At 41.8% G+C, this 23,613-nt stretch overlaps 1 protein-coding gene across 2 annotated transcripts in view; it reads right to left on the bottom strand.

Annotated features, from left to right (window-relative positions):
• Positions 1-14,363, bottom strand: part of LOC310681045 (serine/threonine-protein kinase TNNI3K) — a 141,858-nt gene extending 127,495 nt beyond the window's left edge. Inside the window, exons 1-6 of one of the 2 annotated variants that reach the window (XM_083448407.1) lie at positions 14,221-14,363; positions 13,766-13,871; positions 13,134-13,242; positions 7,791-7,876; positions 6,610-6,707; positions 5,203-5,313 (exon numbers count right to left, since the gene is read on the bottom strand). In XM_083448407.1, coding sequence (XP_083304533.1) covers positions 5,203-5,313; positions 6,610-6,707; positions 7,791-7,876; positions 13,134-13,242; positions 13,766-13,805 — 444 coding nt within the window. In that variant the 5' untranslated portion in view covers positions 13,806-13,871; positions 14,221-14,363. Of the gene's footprint in view, positions 1-5,202; positions 5,314-6,609; positions 6,708-7,790; positions 7,877-13,133; positions 13,243-13,765; positions 13,899-14,220 lie in introns of those variants that run through there. The other variant, XM_083448406.1, reaches the window with a different exon arrangement.
• Positions 14,364-23,613: the final 9,250 nt, after the last annotated feature.

Below are 23,613 nucleotides of genomic sequence, written 5' to 3'. Positions count from 1 at the left end.
TAGCTAACACTCACCCAGTTCCATCTAGATACTACACAGATAGCATATTGCACATCATCAATAAAAATGATTTACAGCCGACTATAAAGTTCTTCATTCCCCAATTCCCAGAGATCACATTTATTGTAGATTGTGATACAGCAAGAGGATATATATATGTAACAGCAGAACCTTAAAAGCCAGGGACAAGGTACTTGCTTGTGTGAGACTGGCAAAGGCAGTTCTTCAGATATATGCACAGATTTTCTTTCTTACACTGTATTTAAAAACAAAACCCAAAGCAAATATTGTCCTGCTTATAAAATACCTGATATTGTTGGTTGGCTGGCTAGAGAGGTTGATGGGTTACTGTTAAAAATTTTGAAGCAAGTCTAGGGTTTATAATTGGAGAGGCCATGTGACCTTGCAAACTAAGTAACACAAATAGACCATATTGTGCTGCTGAGAAAATATCTACTCTACATATATTGTCCATAAAACTCTCTAAGGTACCATGTGTAACGATGGCATTGTACACATTAAGAAATATACCAGGGTAGTGTTGGATTCCAAGCCTTTATCAGGAGAAACTGGCAACTCTCCCAGGCACCTGGCTTGGTCTCCTGTTGACCTCCCGGTCTGCTTTCCCGGCAGGATCCAGGCAGAGGTCACGATAGGCAATCCTTCTCAGCGTGAGAAGAACACACCCCTCTTTCCTGCCCCCCCGGCAGGGGAAAGAGATAGACAGAAACGTATTTACATGGCTTTATTTCTGTCTTTGCAGTGTTACAAAAAACATGTCTGCTCTCTTCAAACTCCAGCAGACGACTGAACAAAAACACTTCCTGTACAGCTCATATTACACTCTGAGCTAATTCCGGTGCCCTCTGTTTCCCACGGACACTCCCAACATCATGTGATGCTGTTTTCAAACAAGCAGCTCACGGCAGCATTGCTTCTATATTGTAACAGGTAGTTGGTTGCATTGCCATTTATATTTGTTAAAACATATTAAGAGTCAGAACATATGAAATAAAATATTTAAAATGGGAAATTATGTATATTTTTAATAAGCAAAACAAAGGCCATTGTACCTCCTGAGGTTTGGAATGCAACATTCAAAAATGAAAACCAACACCCTAAGAAAAACTTCATGTGACAATAAATTTCCATGAAAAAATGAACCTTTGAAAGCTATCTAGCCTGTTAAAATATTCTCCCAATCATAGACCTGAGCAATGATCTTCAGGTGCCACAAATTTATTTGTCCCTTGATTAGGAGTTGCTTACTGGAAGACCACAGAAAAACACCATCCACTTATTTGAGTTTTGGGTGTGTATGTCTAACTCTCGTACCTTTTATTCTGTTTTCTCAAATTGACATCACTTCACAATTTTTAGTTTTACTATTTCAGGTCTTCATTATTTTTGCCTTTAGCAATGGACTTAAAAATAATGATTGCTAGTTCCCTTCATTTTGGAAGGGTTTATTCGTATTTGACTCATTAGCTGTGCAAAGGTCAGACACATTCAATTCTAGCATTTTCTGATCCATAACCCAAAGGTGAAATTACATACAGCATAATATTTTTTTTGCCTGCCCACAGTCAAGTTAAACTTTTGCTCAAGTATTTACACTGCAGTTTTTAATTCAACTTCATCTATGAACAACTTCATCTATGAACCTACAATATCATGTCTCAGAGTGGACTGCTTCTCTTCAGAGTCCTGAAGCCACTATTTTCCTCCACTTTCTCATTTCCCTCTTCTCTCCCCAACAGCCTGGTTAACATATTAAAGATGCAATCCAAACTTCCTTCCTCCTGCCAGTAGGTCTTTGAGGATATTCACATACCTAGCACTGCTGCGGACCAGCAGACCCACTTTAGACCCAAGATCTGCACCAGCTCCAGAATCCTGGTCGATTTTTCTTTCCTAGCCGACTGACTAAAATTTCCAATGTGCCATTTTTATTCTGCTAATCATCTTAAAAACTTGGTTTATTCACATTCAACAGGTTTCATGTTCCATTTATTTAAGTTTTATTACTTTTGTATATGCAAGTAATTTTGAGTTCTTTCTGAACAATTTAGCCAAAAGATTTATGAACACAAGTAGATGTAAATATAATCAGAAACGCACAACTGTGAACCCTTCATTATAAAAGTAATTCTGTTCATGGCATTAAACACTTTTGGATTTTTTTTTAATGAAATAGATTGAAACAAAGCATTTCCAAGGCAACAAGAAATGAGCTGGGGTGTGAAGTGACTGAAACGAGGTCTAAGTGGTATGTGTGGGGATAAAAGGTTCATGACTAAAAGCAAATTTTAGTTAAAAGATGTTGAGCCTGAGGGCTTTACAGGAAATCCACTTAGGAAACCTTAAGAGAAGGTTGGGATTCCTAAAGGAGCTCTCAGGTCACAAAGGTCTTTCGGAACATTCTAGTAGGCATTCAGTGTTGTGAGGCTTTTCTTTTCTTTTGCCTACAGCATAGTTATTTGCTGCCTCCATCTTATAATGATGCAGCCATGCAGTTTTACAGCTGCTTCCGATTTCCCCTTCCAGAAGAATCCATCTAGATTCAGTATCCTCACATGAAGGGCAGAGGTTCTTGGAACCACAAGAAAGGGAGTGTGGCAATTTCACAGCAGCGCTTGAAGAGACAGCTGTACACCAGGAATATGGTGTGTGCAGCTGAGGCAAAATGTTCTTTTGCTAGAAACCATTATCCTCTCTCGCTATGACCAGGTTTTTAGATCTAGTTGAAAAGGAGTGAAGAGATGGGTGTTCTGAAATGAACCCAATTGTTTTGTTACCATCTGTGCTACAATGTGGGGCTGTGAGGACATTTCACTCAAGATATTCAGGGCCCTGCAGGCACTGGCAGTGCAATTTCTATTTAGCGTGCCTCTTTTCTGCTGCACCTGCACTGTGCCTGGCCTAGGAACAAATTAGGCATTTCGTTACCACAGCAGAGTCTATGATTAAAGACTTAAATTTCACTGCTCAGGTTTGCAGAAGAATGTAATGCGTATATCTAAGGCTGCAGGGTGAAGTGTGCCTTGAATTCACATAGTAATTCCAGGACTCAGCCGATTCTTACACAGGTCTAGCCACTTTCTTGCTCACCCAGGCTGTCCTTTCCCAATTCCTGAGTATAAGATAATATTTGTACTTATTTGCATTTTAACTGCTGACCTGCAGGCACAATGTGCTAACCGCCCTGAGAACTGCGAGTATAGGGCAGTATACAAATTTCATTGCCTAATTGAGAGGAGCTCTGGTTCCCCAACCCCAAAGTAGGATTAGATCCAGACACATCCATAATCCAGACAAAACCCCAATTTGATCTGCCCACCCCCACAGTTTTGGCCCATAGTTCTCCTTATTGAATCCTTCCTAGGATTAGATCCAGACACATCCACAATCCAGACAAAACCCCAATTTGATCTGCCCACCCCCACAGTTTTGGCCCATAGCTCTCCTTATTGAATCCTTCCCCCTTGTTTTCTGTCTTGGAATCTAGGACAGCAGTAGGAACAACTCACAGTGTGCAGGGCTGGCTACTGGTTTGATGGGAGCCCTGGGTAAGGTTGGTCCTCCCTTGAAGCATACCAGGGGATTGACAGTCTGGAGCTGCAGGCAGTGGGAGACAGGGTAGCTGAAGCTGAAGCAGAGCAGCTCCTAATGTCCATACTAGCTCAGCACAGCACTGTAAATAGGAGCACTGGCTGAGGCAGCTCTCCATTCTCTTCCTTATAGCAATGCCTTTGGGCCTTGACCTTGACATGTACATCAAGGGGCCCAGAGTCACTGGAGATAATGTGGATAGTGACCTGGGGAAAGCTCTTCTCTTTTCAGCACTCTGCTGCTGTTGAAAGATTCTTCTTCTTCTTCTAAGGAGTGATGGAGAGGGAGAAGGCTGGCACTGACCGCAGTGAGCCTGACCATGCCTGTTCCAACATTGGACTCAATGGCTACGGCAGCCAGGCTCTGGATGCTGCCAGGACCTTGCAGGCCATGCCAAGGAAGGTGATCATTATGGTAGGTCAAGATGGGTTTCTACCACATAATCTGCTTCATCCAGGATACTGGAATTCCTCAGTTATGTAAGTGCACAATAGTACTCCTCTTATCAAAGTTTAAGGAAAGTGGAGAATGGAGGAATTCACATAGGAGGCTAATCAGCGACTCTGATAAGCCTGTTACATTTTGTTTGTTTTTAAAGGACTTTTTTCAGACATTGAGGCATGGGAAGGAGCTCATTGTCAAAAGGAAATGCACTGTCAAACGATGTAAAGGAAATCCACATAAAGCCCGATCACGATTTCCTGCAGTGCAAACATAATGTATACTGCAATCTGAAATTATTTGCCATCGCAAATGTTGAAATCCTTTCAGTTGCTTCAGAAATAATAGTGTTAGCTGACTGTTGAAGGAGGTGTTTCAGAATACAAAGGATGAATGATTGGTTAACAGGAGTTTGGAAAACTATGGAATTAATAACATTTAACTTCTTTTTTATGAGCAGTGAGGAAAATAATGGTTGAATAAGTTTTCAGACAGCTGGATCAGGTGCGAATTTTTGGAACCCTAATTTTCAGTACATGATTCTGAAGGACATTGTAATGTTATTAAATATTTGGATTCTTATGGTAAAAACCTGCACAGAATGTGTTTCAATATACAGTACCTTTTATACAGTAACTGTATTCATCTTACTGCAGACCTTTATACAAAGCCCTGAAAAGCAGGCACATAATAGTATTTGTCCCAACACTTCTAAGACATTTTTATACAGTGCATGAAATCAGAATGTAGTACTGATTTTAAGCTGTCATTTCCAAATGTTCAGATTTGCTTTTTGCTTTTTAAACACACCTCTACAACATTTTGGAAGTGCCGCATAATACCTCTAATTGAAAGATAAACTTTAGTTACTGGCAGGTGTTCTTCTTCTTTCAGCCTCTCCAGAAATAACTTTCATGCCTGTTTTACCTTTGACCTACTACCTAACTATTGTAGTACAGGGCTTGCCAAACTTTGGGGACCTGGAGAAACTGTTGTGGTCACCACACATACACACGGCAACCAAGAAAACACCACAATCTACTCTACTGGCTACAACAGAATGTTTCTTTCAAACCTACGTTTAATGGCTCTTTAGGCACTCAGTTCGCAACCCCTTTTGCAGTTACACATGTAAATGAGAAAACATACCTCATGGTGACCGGCAATTGTAGCAATATGGAGAGCTGTAAGTGCTCCATAGCCAACTTGCTGGATGTCAGCTCCACTGTGCAACAAGGCAGTTAAAAGTTCTGCATTGTCCTGAAATGTAGAAAGTAAAGTTATTATTTAGAGAAACATAATTAAAAGGGGTTAGGGACACGGGTGGCGCTGTGGGTTAAACCACAGAGCCTAAGAGTTGCCGATCGGTGGTTCGCATCCCTGCGACGGGGTGAGCTCCCATTGCTCGTCCCTGCTTCTGCCAACCTAGCAGTTCGAAAGCAAGTCAAAGTGCAAGTAGATAAATAGGTACCGCTCCAGCGGGAAGGTAAACAGCGTTTCCGTGCGCTGCTCTGGTTCACCAGAAGCGGCTTAGTCATGCTGGCCATATGACCCGGAAGCTGTACGCCAGCTCCCTCGGCCAGTAAAGCGAGATGAGCGCCGCAACCCCAGAGTCGGCCACGACTAGACCTAATGGTCATGGGTCCCTTTACCTTTACCTTTAATTAAAAGGGGTTGCAGCTCGGTGGCAGATAGTGCTTTGCAGAATACAGTTCTGTTCACATTTTTCCCCCAGCTGTACTTTATGAACAAAATCCTTCTGAGTGTAGGAGCAAAAGAGTCTCAATGAAATACGGCAAGAAAGAACTAATCAGTATCAAATATCTCCCTTAAGAATGCTGGGTTCTGTAAATGAAACCTATTGCTTAATCTGTGGTATATAACTTGCCATGAGTTTTCATATCATGGGGTCAAAATACAAATAAATGAATAAAATAGCTGCCTTATTGAAAGTGATTGCCAACAGATACTCATGTTGTATATCTCTCAGTTATCAGACATATCAGACAATTTCCAATGAAGAAAAATTAAACCACAGGACAAGTCTCATTCAAGGCCACTTTTTACAATACATTTTGGATTCAAATAGAGATACTCAGATGCAAAATGCATGCGTTTTAATTGTGTCAGTTATGAAGAGAGGTGACAACATTTTTTTAAGTTCCAAACTCGGGTTACAATTTCTGGCAGCTGATAATGCTGGCTTCCAATATGAAGTAAGTGTTACCCTCTATCCCAAAGTTCTTTCTCAGTTCAGATTTTAATCCAATACATAGAAGAAATCAATTCCTCCTCCCTTCCCTTCAACCCCATCCCACTCAGCCACTGCAGTTTCAAAAACATCAGGAGGGAGGAAGAGAAGGAAGACCCCCTTCTGCCCACTCCCCAGCGCTGCTATGGCAGTAAGCCAAGCACTCAAGGAACTGAGACAACTTTATTTCTAGTGCTCTTGGCACCTGCCTTGCTGCCAAAGCCCAACTGCTGGAGAGGGGGCAGCTGAAAGGGAGAAAAAGAGCAAGACCGCTAATGCAATTACTTACTTAGAATTCAATTTACCTTGTAAGCTGCTAAATGCAGAGCAGTAAACCCATTTCTTGTCAACCTGGATGGGCGCAGGCCTTTCAGCATAAGAGTCCTAATATGTGATTTGTTACCTGCATAATAAATATTGGAAATGGAGGCAATTATAAAATAAAAATAGATGGTGAATTGGTTTGCAAAAACAAAATGAAACAAAACAAAACACTTCAACAGGTATTAATGCCTGCTGTGGGATAGTTACATCACAACTCTATGCATCTTTTCTCAGAAGTCCCACTCGGAAGTCAGTTGGACACTCCTATTTATCATACCATAAAGGTAAAGGTACCCCTGCCCGTACGGGCCAGTCTTGACAGACTCTAGGGTTGTGCACTCATCTCACTTAAGAGGCCGGGAGCCAGCGCTGTCCGCAGACACTTCCGGGTCACGTGGCCAGCGTGACAAGCTGCATCTGGCGAGCCAGCGCAGCACACAGAAACGCCGTTTACCTTCCCACTAGTAAGCTGTCCCTATTTATCTACTTGCACCCGGGGGTGCTTTCGAACTGCTAGGTTGGCAGGCGCTGGGACCAAGCAATGGGAGCGCACCCCACTGCGGGGATTCGAACTGCTGACCTGATGATCGGCAAGTCCTAGGCGCTGAGGTTTTACCCACAGCGCCATACCATACACCATACAAAAAATGCAATGTGCCATAAACAAATGGCTTTTTCAGGATGATACTCATCATGCATGTTTATTTTATAATATCTACCATCTCATTATTTGCTGATTACAATTTCTAAGGACCCATTTTTTTATATTATCTGAGCAGCAGAATGCTCCAAACAACTGATTTTTCACTTCCAGCACATTTAGTTATAAGCATGATCAATTCCTGATGAACTGAATAATGAGGAATTTACAAAAATAAAAAGAATTTCTTCCTTACATTAAAAAAGTGCCCTCCCTACTTTAGGGTGAAATACTGACAATTATGCAATATCCTAAGCCTGAGATTAAATCCAATCAAAATTTAAACCACTTTGTTGTTATTGTTTATAACATTCCACCTGATGCCTACATGAGATTCAACAAGAAAAGTACCAAGGCGGCAAACAGATTAAAAAGTAATAACGTTCCTGTGGTTTATTAAAAAGTAAAATCATTAAATGCGCCAATAAGAGGGTTCTAAAGCATCTTAGCTGAAACACTTACCATCACAAATACAACACAAATGCAGAAGAGACAGCCCATTTTCTGTACGGTAATTTAAATTAACTTTGCTGAAGGCTTCTTCGGAGCTGGGGGGGAAAGATTTTAGAGTTTATCAGAGTTTTCATCTTTTAGCATCTCTCTCCCCCCCCCCTTTTTATTGGAGAAATTTCTAAAGGAAAAGAAGAAACTTGATAATTATGATATTATAAAGGGGCAGGATTCTAACCTAATCTGTACCACTTTCAAAATCAGAGATCCGGTTGCAAAGGGCAAGACCAAGTTTTATATATCAGGTTAGGCTGCAATCCTATGCCCACTGACCTGGCAGTAGGCCTCATTGAGCTCAGTACAACCCTAGACATGTATAGGGTTTCATTGCACACTGTTTGCAAGCGAAGGGGGTGCCTGTGCTTGAATGGTTCATAATCTATATGAGGGTCTTCCTGTCAAAACAGCCCAGGTGAAATAATTTGGTTTGTTACTGTTTTTCGAGGGATCCTCTCCTTTCACCCCATGAAGTATAATAAGCCATCCCTGTTCCATCTCTCCCAACTATCCCTTCGCCTCACCACCTTTCTGAACAATAGATCATTCAAATGGTGCATTCTCTGGCTCCTTTCCCATGCACTTCCACTCATGGGTCTTTCAGATAAAGCTTCTTCCATCCCTGCCCCCATCACTTTCTTGTAAAGATCTGAATATTCAAAGACTAAGCCATCACGGGTGGGTGGGGTTGCAAGATCACCCTTGTAACCTCCACCTGCAAAGTCCTGGTGCATCCCACTGTTCATAGACTCAGTCGTAGAACTGTAGAGTTGAAAGGGACCACAAGGGCCGTGCAGTCCAACTGCCTGCAATGCAGGAATCTTTTTGCCCAACATGAGGGTTGAAGCCGTGACCCTGGGTGTCATGGTCAATTGACTGAACTATCCCATCGGTATATAGTCCCTGACCTTCCTTGTGTTGAGCAGAAAACACATGCCTTGGGCATTTACTCATGTTCATTTGAATGCGAGTGGAATGCTTCATGCGATCATCCCAGATTGTGTGGAGGGTCCTACTCATGTCCAAGCAAACATGTATACAAGCTCCTTCACTAAACATAGGAAATGTTCGAGAGTGAGTGGGCAGAGGAGAAGAAGAAGAAGAAGAAGAAGAAGAAGAAGAAGAAGAAGAAGAAGAGAAGAGTTTGGATTTGATATCCTGCTTTATCACTACCCGAAGGAGTCTCAAAGCGGCTAACATTCTCCTTTCCCTTCCTCCCCCACAACAAACACTCTGTGAGGTGAGTGGGGCTGAGAGACTTCAAAGAAGTATGACTGGCTCAAGGTAACCCAGCAGCTGCATGTGGAGGAGTGGGGAATCAAACCCAGTTCACCAGATTACAAGACTACCACTCTTAACCACTACACCACACTGGCTCCCTGCTCCCATAACCACATGCACCATGTCCAAGTTCTTGCCCTCCATCATGGACAGGAAGTCCGCTCACCCTTCTGGTGTGGTGGCGTTTCAGGATGGTGGAGGCCCTTCTAAGGCCCCAAAGTGGGACTCTCAGATCCGGCCTCCTCTTTGAATAGGAGACGTGGGCGTAAACCTGGGCTGCCTATCAGGAACTGTATCATAGCCTGCACCTGGGATTTGCAAATTGGGATGCAGGCTTGGACACGGGTTGGGTGGAGCTGACAGTACAGGAAGGCTTCCCTTGGGTCCACTCCCTGGCCATTTAAATGGCTTGAGTCCAAATGACCAGATGGAAAAGCCAAGAGGGCCACATTCTCTCTCTCTCTCTCTCTCTCTCTCTCTCTCTCTCTCTCACACACACACACACACACTCACACACACACACACACACACACACACAGTATGGCCTGGGATTACCTACCCCTGCCAAGTATAGTTCAACAGAAACGATTCAACACCTACAATACTGCACACATATACGCACACATTATGATTCTCCTGGATTGTACCACTAGTACACAGTGCCACACTGTGCACAAACTACTGGTGAGGGGAAACATATCTTTGAATGCTCTCCTTGAGAGAGAGAAATCACATAGGTGGTCTATAGAGGGGCAGGCGGTCTTTCAAGTAGCCTGGTCTCCTGAGTTATTGCAGAGCAATACAAACATAAAAATGCTTTTAAAAAATGAATGGAATTTCAAACCATTATTTCTGAGCTTTGTTTCTGAAATGGTAGGATTTGAATTTTGTTAATCCACATTTAGAATCATTTTCAGGCTTTCCATTATGAGTTGCCATTAACCTGAAGTACAGCATTTCCGTTTTTCATACATGCAATTAAAAAGAGTTTCATTTTAAGCCACAGCAATCCTTAGAGAGAAATGCAATTTTCTCCCACTTTTTTTTTTACACTTTCTGTACTAATTGCATTGCAAACGTGAGCATGTCAAACTCTCCAGACACTGAATACCACTTACTGCAAAACACAATGTATATTTTTCATTTTCTCCTACACTTTTTGGTATGCCATGGTAGATTTTAGTACAACCTGATGATTTCATAAGGACATATGTGGATGAAGTGAATAATTAAAATGAAGCCATTGTTGCCAATGTATTTCTTAAACAGGATAAATAGCCATACTGCCTCATTAAAAAAATGATATGTGGCATTTGCACCTGATGCAAACATCTTTTTGGGAAAATGCAGGGTATACTAAAAAATAAAAGTTACAGAATCTGCAGTTTTATGATTCATTAACTATGCTTGCTGACCTGCTTTCTACCACTGTATGTCAGAGAAGCAAAAGAAAATTCATTAATAAAAATAGTTAGAAAAACTGGCAGTAGATATGTAAACTGAGCTTTGCCAACTTCCTCAACAACTAAAAATAAATACACAATGCACATTATTATATTACAGGTAATTTGACCAGAAGCTTTCCCCAGACCTCTTTCTCTCAAGTTGTAGGGCTATAATGTTATGGGAAAGGAGCAATAATTAGCAAGCTTTTATCAGCAGGCTTGAAAATGCATTGCAAAGTCGACTTAGAAAATTGCTGCTGCTTGCAGTGTGCCGGAAATACTTTAGAATGAAGGAGAATTTTTTTTAAAAAAAAGAATTTAGAATAATCTTTTTTTCCCCTTCTTTTTTTACTTGCACATAGTTTTTTGAACATTACCTCTTTGGCAATAGGTCAGGTATGTTTCTAAAAACCTGTCTCCTTTTGTCTTCAATGAGCCTCTTACTATTCCTCTGAGTATTCTGCAGTGTAATCTGAAAAGCTGCACTGTAATTAAGAAAAGATAGTAACAAGATTTGCAGTGAGTGATTTTCATCCCACTGAGGCTCGGGAATTTTTTTCCGCTATTGCTGTCAGAGTGGGTGAGGGCAATTGTTCAGCATCAATGGCCAGATGAAGCAGGGAGGAAAGCTGGGTGGAACAGCCAATCTGCATAATTACATTCATGTAACCAACATAGAAAATCAGTTGCGCGAATATGGTTGATGTCAACCTACAGCTTGTGGGCAAGTTTGCATATTTTGTGATATTTTTATCCTGGAATGTCTTAAAATTTTCAGCTTAAAAATACTACTACTACTTCTGTCTGCTCTTATTACCTACCTATCAGTTTTTGGGCTACAGCACATCTTATTTTTAATCTTGGCAAAGGAGAAAACTTTTTTGTGCATGCTGGAATACTTTTAAAAGGTCTGAAAGTATAGTTGCCACCTTTTACGTTGAGCATGGATGCAGTGGAGAAGAGAGCAAACAAAAGTATAGCATCCATATCAAGGGAAGTAATAATACCACTCCATTCTGCCTTGGTCAGACCACACTATGTTCAGTTTTGGGTACCACAATTTAGGAAGGCTATTGACAAGCTGGAACGTGTGCAGAAGAGAGCAACAAATGATAAAGGGTCTGGAAGTCAAGCCTTATGAGGAACGGTTGAAGGAGCTGGAAATGTTTAGCCTGGAAAAGAGGAGACTGAGAGGAGATATGATAGCCATCTTCAAATATTTCAAGGGTTGTCATGTGGAAGATGGAGCAAGCTTGTTTTCTCCTGCTCTGGAGGGTACAGTGGTTACAGGTTACAAGAAAGATTTCGACGAAACATCAGGAGGAACTTTCTGACAGTAAGAGCTGTTAGACAGTGGAATGGACTCCCATGAGAGGTGGTGGACTCTCTTTCCTTGGAGGCTTTTAAGCAGAGGTTAGATGACCATCTCTCATGGATGCTTTAGCTGAGATTCCTGCATTGCAGAGGGTTGGACTAGATGACTTTGGGGGTTCCTTGCAACTATACAGTTCTGATTTTATGAAATGTGACTGCTCCAAACTGTTTAGCTTTGTCTTCTTTTTTGGGAGAAGCTGTACTGAGAGACCGGGGAACATAGCTGGCTTCTGCTCTGGACCAAAGCTCCTGAAACTAGGAAGGGAGCAGCAAGAGAAACTCCAGGGTTGTGATCAGTGCTTTATTCCTTTAAAAAAAATGTTTAGGGGTTCTCATTTTCCTACTCTTATTGAAATACTGCCCCTCAATGACGCCAAACTTAGATTCACCCTGCGTCCCCCCAGCACTGGTTGTAATGTTCTGCACCCTTTCCATTGAAGACTCTAAGTGCTTGTTGGCATCCGGGAGACAATAAAGGATGTACCTTTGGGGGGGGGGGTGAAGTCAAGCTGTTAGAAGGTTGCAGCACCTGCTGTGGCTATAGACACCGATAAGGGAGAGGCTTGTTTTTTTGCAGCTGGGGCAAATGAAGGCATCTGGTTGTGCTGCTGCAGATGCACCATGACACCTGGTCCCTCTGCAAGTACAGTCACCCCTCCCCCTTCCCACTCTTTTAAACCACAGACAAGAGTGTGTCTTAAGCTCCAGACTTGTTGAATAGTGCATAAAAACGCTGATACAGAAATTAATTATCACCACTCCCTGTCTCATCTAGTCACTTACTGTCATTGACTGACATGGATTCTCCCCACGCACCCAAAGAAAACCACACCTCGGGGCATAGCAAAAGGTCAACCTAGCTAAATTGCTTCAGCAAGCCCCTCCCTAGTCCAAACCCAGTGTTCAACTGCATACTGGACCCTTGTGCTCTATTTACTGTCATGAAGATGCAATTTCACACACACACACACACACACACACGTATATTTTCCACACAAACTTGAATATGTGCATAAACCATCAATAATTTGCATAATATGCAAATCAGGCCATACAGATTTGTGAAACTAATATGGCAGTCTCAAACACACAACAGTTATCAGGATGCCAAGTATGTATCACCAAACATAGCACTAGACAGATTTGCTTTGTTGTTGTTCTTAAATAAATGGATAAACAATGCTGGTAGATAATTTACCTGAAGACATGCTTTAGTTCTGCAAACTCCTTTTCTTTGATTAAGAGATCATCTTCTAATCTTTCAATGATTATAGCATACGATTCACTCACTTTTTTCTTCCATTCATCTAAAAGGAAAAGCAACAACAACAAGGTTTAGAAGGAATCTTGGCTTTAAATACATTTAAAATAGAATTTCAACTTTATTTCCTTCTCCAGATCATTCTGTGCTATTACATAATAACCTGAGCTGGGTGGACGGATTTTCTTTTTACACATTGTTTAGAACATTAAGAAAAACATTTTAATATAAAAGCACAAAAGTAGACAAGGTTAATTGTTGGTATTTACCGGTAGTTCTTAATATTATTTGATATCTTGTCTTGAGAGAGTGTAATGAAGGAATAGGTTGTTTTCAGGAAACCCACAAATATATATGTACACAAAACACAACAATATTTGAAGAAGTTTGCTTATTTTTCTGTAGCCTTGATTTCAATCTAAAAGCAAGTCTGATTTCAGTCATAATATTTTTCAGCTAGATTACTGACAACAAAACACCTTTCACTTGAACTTCACAGTAAATTAGAGAAGATTTCTTCATGAATCATTTACAATATATTTCCTTTAAAAAGAAGCAAGATTAATTACCAGTGCAAGTTTGAGTTGGTCTAGATTTATAGTTCCCCATTTGTTCAAGATGACTTCTTTGTTTCAGCAAAGTTCTTGTGGTAATATTACTCCTTGTTCAAGAGCACTGACAGACCCACAAAGGAAAAAAAAAGAACACTTTGATAGTCTTGTGCCTAAAAATAAACTGTGTGCCAAATGGAATGTCATGCAACAATGGCACAGAGCAAAACAGTGTGCACTCTCTCAAGTGTAGAACAAAAAAGGTAACTAATCATACTGTTGAAATACACTCCCTGGGGGGCGGGGATTGCAAATATTTTTATAGAAATATTTGCTTTACCCCTCTATTAAATGCATATTTAGAAATGCATTAGCAACTGGCTTCCTGCTCGGAAATGCAAGTATAAGAACACATTGCTTCAGGGGTTCAAACCCACAGCACCCCATGTAAACAACCTTATATTGACAGTAACCTCAGAGAGTATGGCTTTCTTCACAGAATCACTGAGCTGCAAACCATTGGAGTGGTCATCCAGTCCAGTGGGTATCAAACTTCCCAAGAGAGCCCTTTCCTTTCCACTTTATTTTGCCTGCTGATGAGGATGTCTGCATGTGTCTGGCAGAATTATTGCATGTTGTGGTGGTGTGTTGCAGGAACCACAAGCAGTGATAGATCCAAACTAGGCAAGATGTGGAGAGGTGTGATTTGATTTCTTGACATTTCATTTTTCTTTTTCTTTTTTTTTAAAGAGAGCTACAACCACACCACATCCACACACAAGAGACTTGGATCAGAGCTACATCCACCCAAAAGGATAAGTAGTAAGTGGGAGCTTTGAGTTAAAAATATAGGTTTAAATGGAAATGTGGCAAAAAGCATACAATTTTAAGGCACAGGTAGATTCCCTCCCCAGCCCCCAGATTAACAGCCCAATGTAACCACCATCATTACACCCATGCCATAGATTCTATAGCTTTGCATGCCTGGAGTAATTTAGGTAGTCCACTGATCAGCAGGCAAAGCCTATTATTCCCAGTTGATTATTTCATAATGAATAACCTAGTTGCTAGCTTTCATCTTCCCTTCAAAGAACTGCCCTTTGCGCACCATACTAATGTAAAGCACCCTTTGACCAGCCTTTCTTCTTTCCCCCTTTCTCTTCTATTAAAAACACGTTAGCCAAAAGGATCTTGAGCTCCCATGTGATGCTCTACCCTGAAGTGCCTGAAGTAGGATGGTTTCAAATGACTTTAAAAAAGCAAGTGGGATATTAGGACTTAGTTGTGGCCACCTGAAAAAAAACAATAGAATGGCATCCTCTCCCACTTTGAGCTCTGGTTGTTCTCAAAGATTCCTGCATTGTTTTTAAATGGAAGCTAGTAAACCATAGTAATTACTTTGTAGGTACAAATTACTTTGTATCTAGTAAAATTGTCTCAGTAGACATCCAGCTGACATAGTCAGAATCCTGTTCACAAATGATCAAATCACTTATTGCAATGGAAGTTACACAGATTGGCACCCACTTTTATTCCTTTAAGCAAAGTAGCTATTTGACATATTGGGTATTTTCTCCAGTGGGTCACATGACAGCTTCAGAGACATAAGCAAATTGGATCTGGAAATTGGCATGTGTGGCTAATCCTTCTCCTTTAGTACTGTACAGAGACCACAGTCCATATAACAAGCATACACATAGGCAAGCCATGTCCACACTAAACTATAGTTTAGCATGACTTAAACAAGCCTCAGGCTTACATGCTTCTTTGTCTTCTATTTTCAAGTTGGCTTATTTCAAACAAACTATCATTGATATGAAACACACTTTGTCATTTTGAATGAAATTACAAAGCCAAGTTTGTGGGGAAATGGAAGCAAAATCCAGGAAACGCTTCCATTCGACACCATGCTAGACCATTGCTCGGCATAACACTGAAACTTGGCCATTGTGGTTGATTTTTTATTTTAAAGAAAACTCTGGCAGATATTATCAGAGATCCTCCACTTCTTGTGTAGTTTGACCCTCGGTTCATGAGATGCATTGATCAAAACTTGTGGCAACAACACAAGCAAACAGAGAATGGATTTGGAATGTACTCAACACCTGCATCTGTACCTTGCCAGAGGTCAGTAAAGATGAAGAAGTGTCTTGAACCCCTGGCTTACCTGGCAGCAAGTCAGCATGTCAGGTCCAAAGTTCAAAGCCCAAGAGCCAATCCATGCAAGCAAAATCCAAAGTCTAAAGTCCAAATTCCAAGGTCCAAAGGACAGGAAACATAGTCCAAGTAGGCCAAGGCTGAAGTCCAGCAGTCAGAATACAATCCAGAATCAAACCTGAAGCACAGCCCCATAGAGGTCCAGGAGCATCACAACTAAGGTCCACCACCACGGGCAGCTGAAGAGACACAGCACCTCAGCTCTGCTTCCCTTTTGTACTTTGCATGCTGATTGCAGCATCTGGGCTGGATGAGGCATGCAACCTTCACCTATTCCAAGCCTACTCCAGCTGATGAATCACACTTCTCCCAGAGCTAGTGAGACCCACCTGGCCAGTTAGGAAGCTGGGCTGCGGGCCCTTGCCTGCCTCAGCCTCCTACAGCACCCATCCTGCTGCTTACTAAGCCTCAGAGCCAGGGGCTCCTCTGGCTCTGGTGATGGGTCCTGCTGCTCTGGTTCCTGGTTCCCCATCCCCTCACCATCATCTGTCACCCTGTGAGTACTTTCTTCCCCATCTCCTGCTTGTGTCCCAGCCCCAGCTACACCCCTTGTCAGGATCCTCTTCCTCCTCCCTGTCATCCTGCCAGTTCTTGATGTTTCTCGATGCCATCTAGTATACGGGTAGGAAGTTGTCAGGACTGTGGTGTTTACTTTTTGCTTTTTTTACTTGGATTCTGAAGTCCACCAAGTGGAATGAGGTACACAACTGCGTCTTAGGGGAATAGACATAAGTTAGACGTAAGTTGCCTCTGAACATTTGCTCATCTCTATACAAGAATTTGTTTTCAGTACCAGAAATGAAAATTCAGTCTTTTCTTTTTCTTTTTTATATTTTAAATCCTCTCCTAGTTTACCCCACAAGTAGCCTATTGGAAGTAGCAGCGTTCCCATTGCCAATGTGTTCAGAAATTTCTGACAAATGTCAAACGACAAATGTACCTCAGCTACTGGAGGTCTTCCAGGAGATCTCAAAATACCTTCTGCCTACCGCAAATCTAGCAGGAGAAACATTCTGTGAATCCATATACCCTGTACATGCAGAGTGTATTCTCTGTGGCCCTGCATAGGCATGGTTTGGAATCAGGCCAATGTCTTGTTAATTTGGTTTTGCTAGCAGATATGCAGTGAAGATTCTGCATGTTACATGTTCCACTTTAATAAGAGGAGGAAAGTAACTTGGCTTTCTCATGAAGCGGGTGGGGCAATGAATTAAAAGCAAGCATTTTCCCCCATTTGTTTGTTGGGTTCGGAATTCTACCAGCATTCTCTTGCAGGTTCGGAGACTGACATTCTCAACCGTTTTCTTTTCACAATATTTTATTCATTCACATATTTTCATTCATGAATCTTTTGTTTGTCTCTTTACTATTTTATGCTGGCATACATAATTAAATATTTAAAACGACAACGGTCAAGGTTAGAAGGTATTGACCTTGAGAGTAGCTTGCAAGGAAAGCTTTCACCTCAAAGTTTCCAACCAAGATAAATATGTGCTTTCAATATTATACCACTTCTAAAGGTAAACAGGCCCTTGCTTCTTTAACAGCATGTGATTCACAAAACAAGTGCACCAGTATTTTAGTACTTTATTGCTCATAAACCAAGGGTAACATTTTTTTTAAAAAGGGGGGGAATCCTTTTAGTTGCTTTTTGAAACATTTGAAAGGGAGAGCAAGAGAGAGGATATGGAACGTATACCCAACACCTTGTTGCTAGGCAACTTGAAGAGTTATGAATTTAGCACCATAATGCCTGTCTATTTTCACTGATTGTATTAGCTTAATAAACATATTAAAGTGCATTTGTACTGATGCAACTGTTGCCAAGGCCAGGACTGTTGCCCCTGGCAACTGTTCCATTCCACATCTCAGACTCCAGAGAAGATCACAGGAGTCGGGAGGTTCTTTTCACCTTGGCTCATTTATTGACAAGTCTAACATGCACAGTCTGTATTCTGTTATCCAGAGGCTGCCAGCCTTTGATCCAAAGCTTTCTACACCATGCATTTGCATCACCTCAAGACAAGCATTTTTCGGCTTAGCTCAACATTGCTCTTGACCTTGTTCTCTCTAGCTAGGTCCACAACAGAGCTGTCTAACCTCACTGGTAGTCAATTTGCTGAGCAGCCCAGAACAACGTTTGAGCTTTTAGTTATTTGCTGTGTATTAATATATGCTTGGAGTATCTGCTCTCATTTCCAGTCTGATACTGCTGACAGTGGGTTGGGTTCAGAGGTGCTGGAGGAAGCCATAAAGAGAAGGGCAATTCCAGACTTTACACATGCACAAGGTCATGTCCGAAGGTCCTGCGAAACATTGCAAGATGTGAGTTTGTCTGTATTGCATAGAGTCTTTCAGTAGCTCTTGTACAAGAGTTTGCAGAATTGCCCCACTGCAAGAATTCCCGCCAGCGGTATATCACTGGCTCTTGTCCAATATGCTTGCTACTATCCTGGGAAAGCCAGGTACAATAAGGATTGTGTATATATTACCAACCTCTTGCCAACAAAGGTCCGTATAGTTAAAGCCATGGTTTTCCCAGTAGTGATGTATGGAAGTGAGAGCTGGACCATAAAGAAGGCTGATCGCCGAAGAACTGATGCTTTTGAATTATGGTGCTGGAGGAGACTCTTGAGAGTCCCATGGACTGGCAAGAAGATCAAACGCATCCATTCTTAAGGAAATTAGCCCTGAGTGCTCACTGGAAGGGCAAATCGTGAAGCTGAGGCTCCAATACTTTGGCCACCTCATGAGAAGAGAAGACTCCCTGGAAAAGACCCTGATGTTGGGAAAGATTGAGGGCACAAGGAGAAGGGGGCGACAGAGGACGAGATGGTTGGACAGTGTTCTCGAAGCTACAAACATGAGTCTGACCAAACTGCGGGAGACAGTGGAAGACAGAAGTGCCTGGCGTGCTCTGGCCCACGGGGTCACGAAGAGTCGGACACGACTAAACAACTAAACAACAAACAATATATTATATACAGTGGTACCTCGGGTTAAGAACTTAATTCGTTCTGGAGGTCTGTTCTTAACCTGAAAGTGTTCTTAACCTGAAGCACCACTTTAGCTAATGGGGCCTCCTGCTACCACTGTGCCACAGCTGCATGATTTCTGTTCTCATCCTGAAGCAAAGTTCTTAACCCGAGGTAATATTTATGGGTTAGCAGAGTCTGTAAACTGAAGCGTATGTAACCTGAAGCATAGGTAACCCGAGGTACCACTGTATATGACAGAGTATAACTTTACATTTTTTTGAAGGCATGAAGCAGAGAAAGTCACATGATGTGCTTTAGGCAGAGGAGTGGCACCCCTTTTGCTTCCAGCTGGATTTACGTCTTGTTGGGGTGCATGGGGTGTTAGGAATAGTACCTCTGGTGAGGGGTACTGTGCTCCTTCTGGGGTGGTTGGTCCACCTTTGGCCCCCACCCTGCACTCAGCTCTCACCTGTGGCTCTTAGAAGCTGTCAGCATGTGACAGAGGCCACAACCCAGGAACGGTTTTGACCGACCAGCTAAACCAAGTGTTGGTAGCCAATGGGTATCAAACCGGCTGTGAGTTAGGGACTTCCCCTGCATGCGAAGACAGGCTCTGGAGGATTGAGTGGATGAGACCAAACTGTAGAGGTAAGCAAGGGTCACGTGAGTCTCGTCAACCTGGGAAGGTACCCATCTAGCAGAAGGAAAACCCTGATCCTAAACCTCTGCTGCCTTGTGGGATATCTTCGGGAGAAGAAAAGGCCAAGGAGTAAACCCTACACAATCCAGAGGGGGGTCCCTAAAACAGTTGGATGGCCTCTTGTACACCTCCTTCCAGCAACTCCTGCAGCCAAGCTGGTGCCAAACGCGTTGCTATGCTTTCCTTTGGATCGGTGAGGCCAAGAGAGGAGTCTGATTGTCTGGGCAGCCCATGACCTCCCTACATACTGCCCAGGCTTGCGCCCCAGGGAGATCACAAATGGATAACAACGATAACTGAAGCTACTGTTGCGTTTGCATCTTGGGTTACTGAAATGGTTTGGTAGGTCATTCAGAAGCTGCAGGTGGCGCAGAACACAGCAGTTAGAATGCTGAGAGGCGTACATCACACTGGCAGTAAAAAGAATTGCACTGGCTACCTCTTAGCTTAAACCCCATGTTCTGGGTCTACTTATTAAAGTCTAAAGGAGCAATGGGAAACTGGTCAAAGGGCTGCATCTCTCCCACAGTGTTGCCCACTTGCTAATAACTTGACATCATGGTGGCAGCAGGTGACCACTTCAAAGGGGTTTTCTCTCAGTGCCAATCAGTTGAAGCTAATTGCCATAAGTTCTTAGGAGGATCACTAACTTAACCAGACGACTTTCAGAAAAAGGAATAAGCCCCAATAGCCAAAATATAAATCTCCACACTCAGAAAGAGTACAGTTTGGTGTAGTGCTTAAGAGCGGTAGATTTGTAATCTGGGGAACCGGGTTCGCGTCTCCACTCCTCCACATGCAGCTGCTGGGTGACCTTGGGCTAGTCACACTTCTTTGAAGTCTCTCAGCCCCACTCACCTCACAGAGTGTTTGTTGTGGGGGAGGAAGGGAAAGGAGATTGTTAGCCGCTTTGAGACTCCTTCAGGTAGTGATAAAGCGGGATATCAAATCCAAACTCTTCTTCTTCTTCTTCTTTTTGATCCTGCAGGCAATTTTAAAGAAAGGGGTGTCAGCAGCAGACTCTTCCTCCTCTGCCATCCTCTTTCTAGTGACATCTGCCTAGATATTGTAGGATAATGAGTGCTAAACTAGAGAGGTCTTTGGCCTACTTTGGTCATCAAGGCAATTATTATTAGAAGATAAGGAGAATGGAAATGAGGTCATCACAATTGTCTTGGGTATTCTCACAGGCAGGCCCGAAGCAGCATGCTCCCCCACTGTTCGAGATCTTTTCAGGAAACAGTTAATGCACATTTCAATTAAAAACTAGGCCATTTTTTAATAAATATTTATTAGCAATATTTGTTCTTGAAAATATCTTCAAAAAGGAGTTTAAGGACGATAAACCCATATATAGTTGTTTGATCAATGTTTTAAAAGCTTCATTTGTTTTTGAAAATATATAGCTGGAAGACCAAATTTTATAAACAAGCCAGATGCTGAATTTCTTCCTTTGTACTTTCACTTTGGTTAAAACAATGCTTCACACAACGTCAACAGAGAATGGGGTCTTGTAACATTACCTTTATCCTAATGTAAATCCTTTCTACTCAGATACTCTATCCATCATTTGCATGGATAAAATGTGATTACAGCTTCATTTTGATACTGTCCCAATTATAATCTGGTGCATCAAAGACCTTTAAAATGAAACACATTATGATGGAACTAAAATACACAGAATCAATACCTCATATAACTAAACAGGTGCCTACAACATCTCCACAGTGCTGACTGATTAAAATAAGTGTACAAAATGGCCTTCCTGCTATTTTTGTTACTGCTCCATGAGAATGGCATTTGCACAGGGATTAATCTTCCACATGCCATCCACTAAGCTGGCAGAAAAACTAGTGCTGTGTTTGTTAGTTGGAGGCTGAGAAACAAGGAGAGAAGGGAACTAGCAAGCTTTTCTGTGACACATATATTCCCTCTCCAAGTCAACAGATTTTCCTTTGATATCCAAATTATTTCCAGAGCTTTCCGACAACCAGCCCCCTCAGTTTTCTCTGTCCTGCTAGCACTTGTCTATCCAGCTTTAACCTGTTTTTCTCATCTACAATTCCTGATGTTGTCTGCATAAGTGGCCGGTTTTTCATATTCCAATTTCCTGCCTAAGAGGTTACTGAAATAAAATCCTCCCCTCTCCAGGGTCATTGTATTAAACTCTAGCATGTCTAAATCTGTGTTTATTGGAGCATGTTCTCAAAGCCATTCAGGGAAATCACTAGGATGATGTTCATTATGAGCACTGTTATTTCACGACAGAACAGAGCTAATTAAATAAAGGAAGCTGACATGAATAAAACACTCGTCTTGGCTTTATTTGAAGCTGTACATGGCTGCATAATAACACTTCAGTATGAATGGAGCCCATGTAGTCTTGTATGAACTGTACATAAATGCAGTATCTGCCTAACAAGCCATGAGCATTCCAAAAGAATCAAATCATCGTGTCATATACATTGTCAGCACAACAAGGTGCCACTGTGGCAAGGCATCTACTTTCCTAATATTGTCTCTATTTTGATTATGTCACTTGATTTTTGATAATACATGCAGGTCCTGCTATCTAAATGCTTGTTATATGGAAATTCGCTTATCCAAACATGAAGAGTTAGTAACCAAAGCTCGCTATACACACCACATGCCCCTGGAAAGTATTACTAGCTAGAAGAGTGACAGCAAAATGCAATATTATTCTTTAATGTGAGTTTTCACCAATAACCAACTTTGTGGGTACAATGAGGTTATCCACCAACAGCGATGGCTACAAGTTTTTTCTAAGTCTGTGTGTTGTGCTATGTGCTTGATTTTGAAACCATTTTTAGTCCTCTATAAAATAATATCCTACTTTTCTTATTTCTTATGTCCCTGGGGCTTTTCTCATCTTTCCCTACTCTTCTAGCCACCACCCCTCCTTTGAATTTTTACAGAACAGAAACATCTTTCAGGACAGGAGGGTGAGTAGGGAAAGGAAGGAAGACCCAAAGTACAAGACTGGTGATGATACATGGTGAAGGAGAAGGTCAACTTTGGTATTAAATAATGTTTGCGAGACATTACATCATGTTGCAGTTGGCACCAAGGAATGTCAGGAGGGAATTTAGAAATACTGACCTCAGACATTTATTTTCCGAGGCATGTCAAAGAGGTGGCCACAGATTTAATCAGGGAACCAATGTTTGTTCACCACATCAACTTTAAGTGCGGCTTGCCACATTTATTACATTAGTAGATAAGAATTGCAACTCTTACTGGTCTTAAAGTCATCTTTGTGATTAAGGCAGAAATCCTATAGTACATGCTTATCCAAATGCCATTAAGCTAAATATGACTTACGTCTGAGAAGACTTGTATAGGATTGCAAACGTAATGTTCATAGTATTAGTACTTAAAATTCAGCTAAGTTGCCAGTTCATGTTTCCTTGAACCATAGATCAAAGGCTCAGATTCCATGTGAATTTAACCCATCAGTGCTGCTGAGCTGTTGCCAACCTCTCAGATGTGAGACTGGTTTTCCTACAGCAAGATCATCTGTGTTGAAAAATGCACTTAACAAACCTCTTTCCTTCTGATTCATTTACCTTTTGTGTGTATGTGTGCGCACATGCATAAATGTGGGTGAACATTTCTGAACCCATTCATAAAACCTACCCCACTGTGACTCTTCGCAACACGAGGGATGCAAAAAGGCAGCTCACACTACAATGAATCACCATGTAAATTCCCCGGCAGCCCGCCTGTTTTCTACAGTTGCACAAATACTTCATGCCCTGTTACCCTTGACGGGCAGGATAGACAGGTAGGTTAGTTCAATTTCACCCAAACCGCCACTTCTCGAGCTTCATTGTGGGGACAGATACAACCATCTCTGTAAAACCATGATGTTCTGCATTACACACACACACACACACACACACACACACGAGGAGGGGATAGAGACTTCCCCCTGCCCTTCAATTAAATTC

The sequence above is a fragment of the Podarcis tiliguerta genome, assembly GCF_965153285.1.
Source record: "Podarcis tiliguerta genome assembly, chromosome: 6".
NCBI classification, from domain to species: domain Eukaryota; kingdom Metazoa; phylum Chordata; class Lepidosauria; order Squamata; family Lacertidae; genus Podarcis; species Podarcis tiliguerta.
Note: the sequence above shows the minus strand (reverse complement) of the source record. Positions and strands in the feature narration are given on the sequence as shown.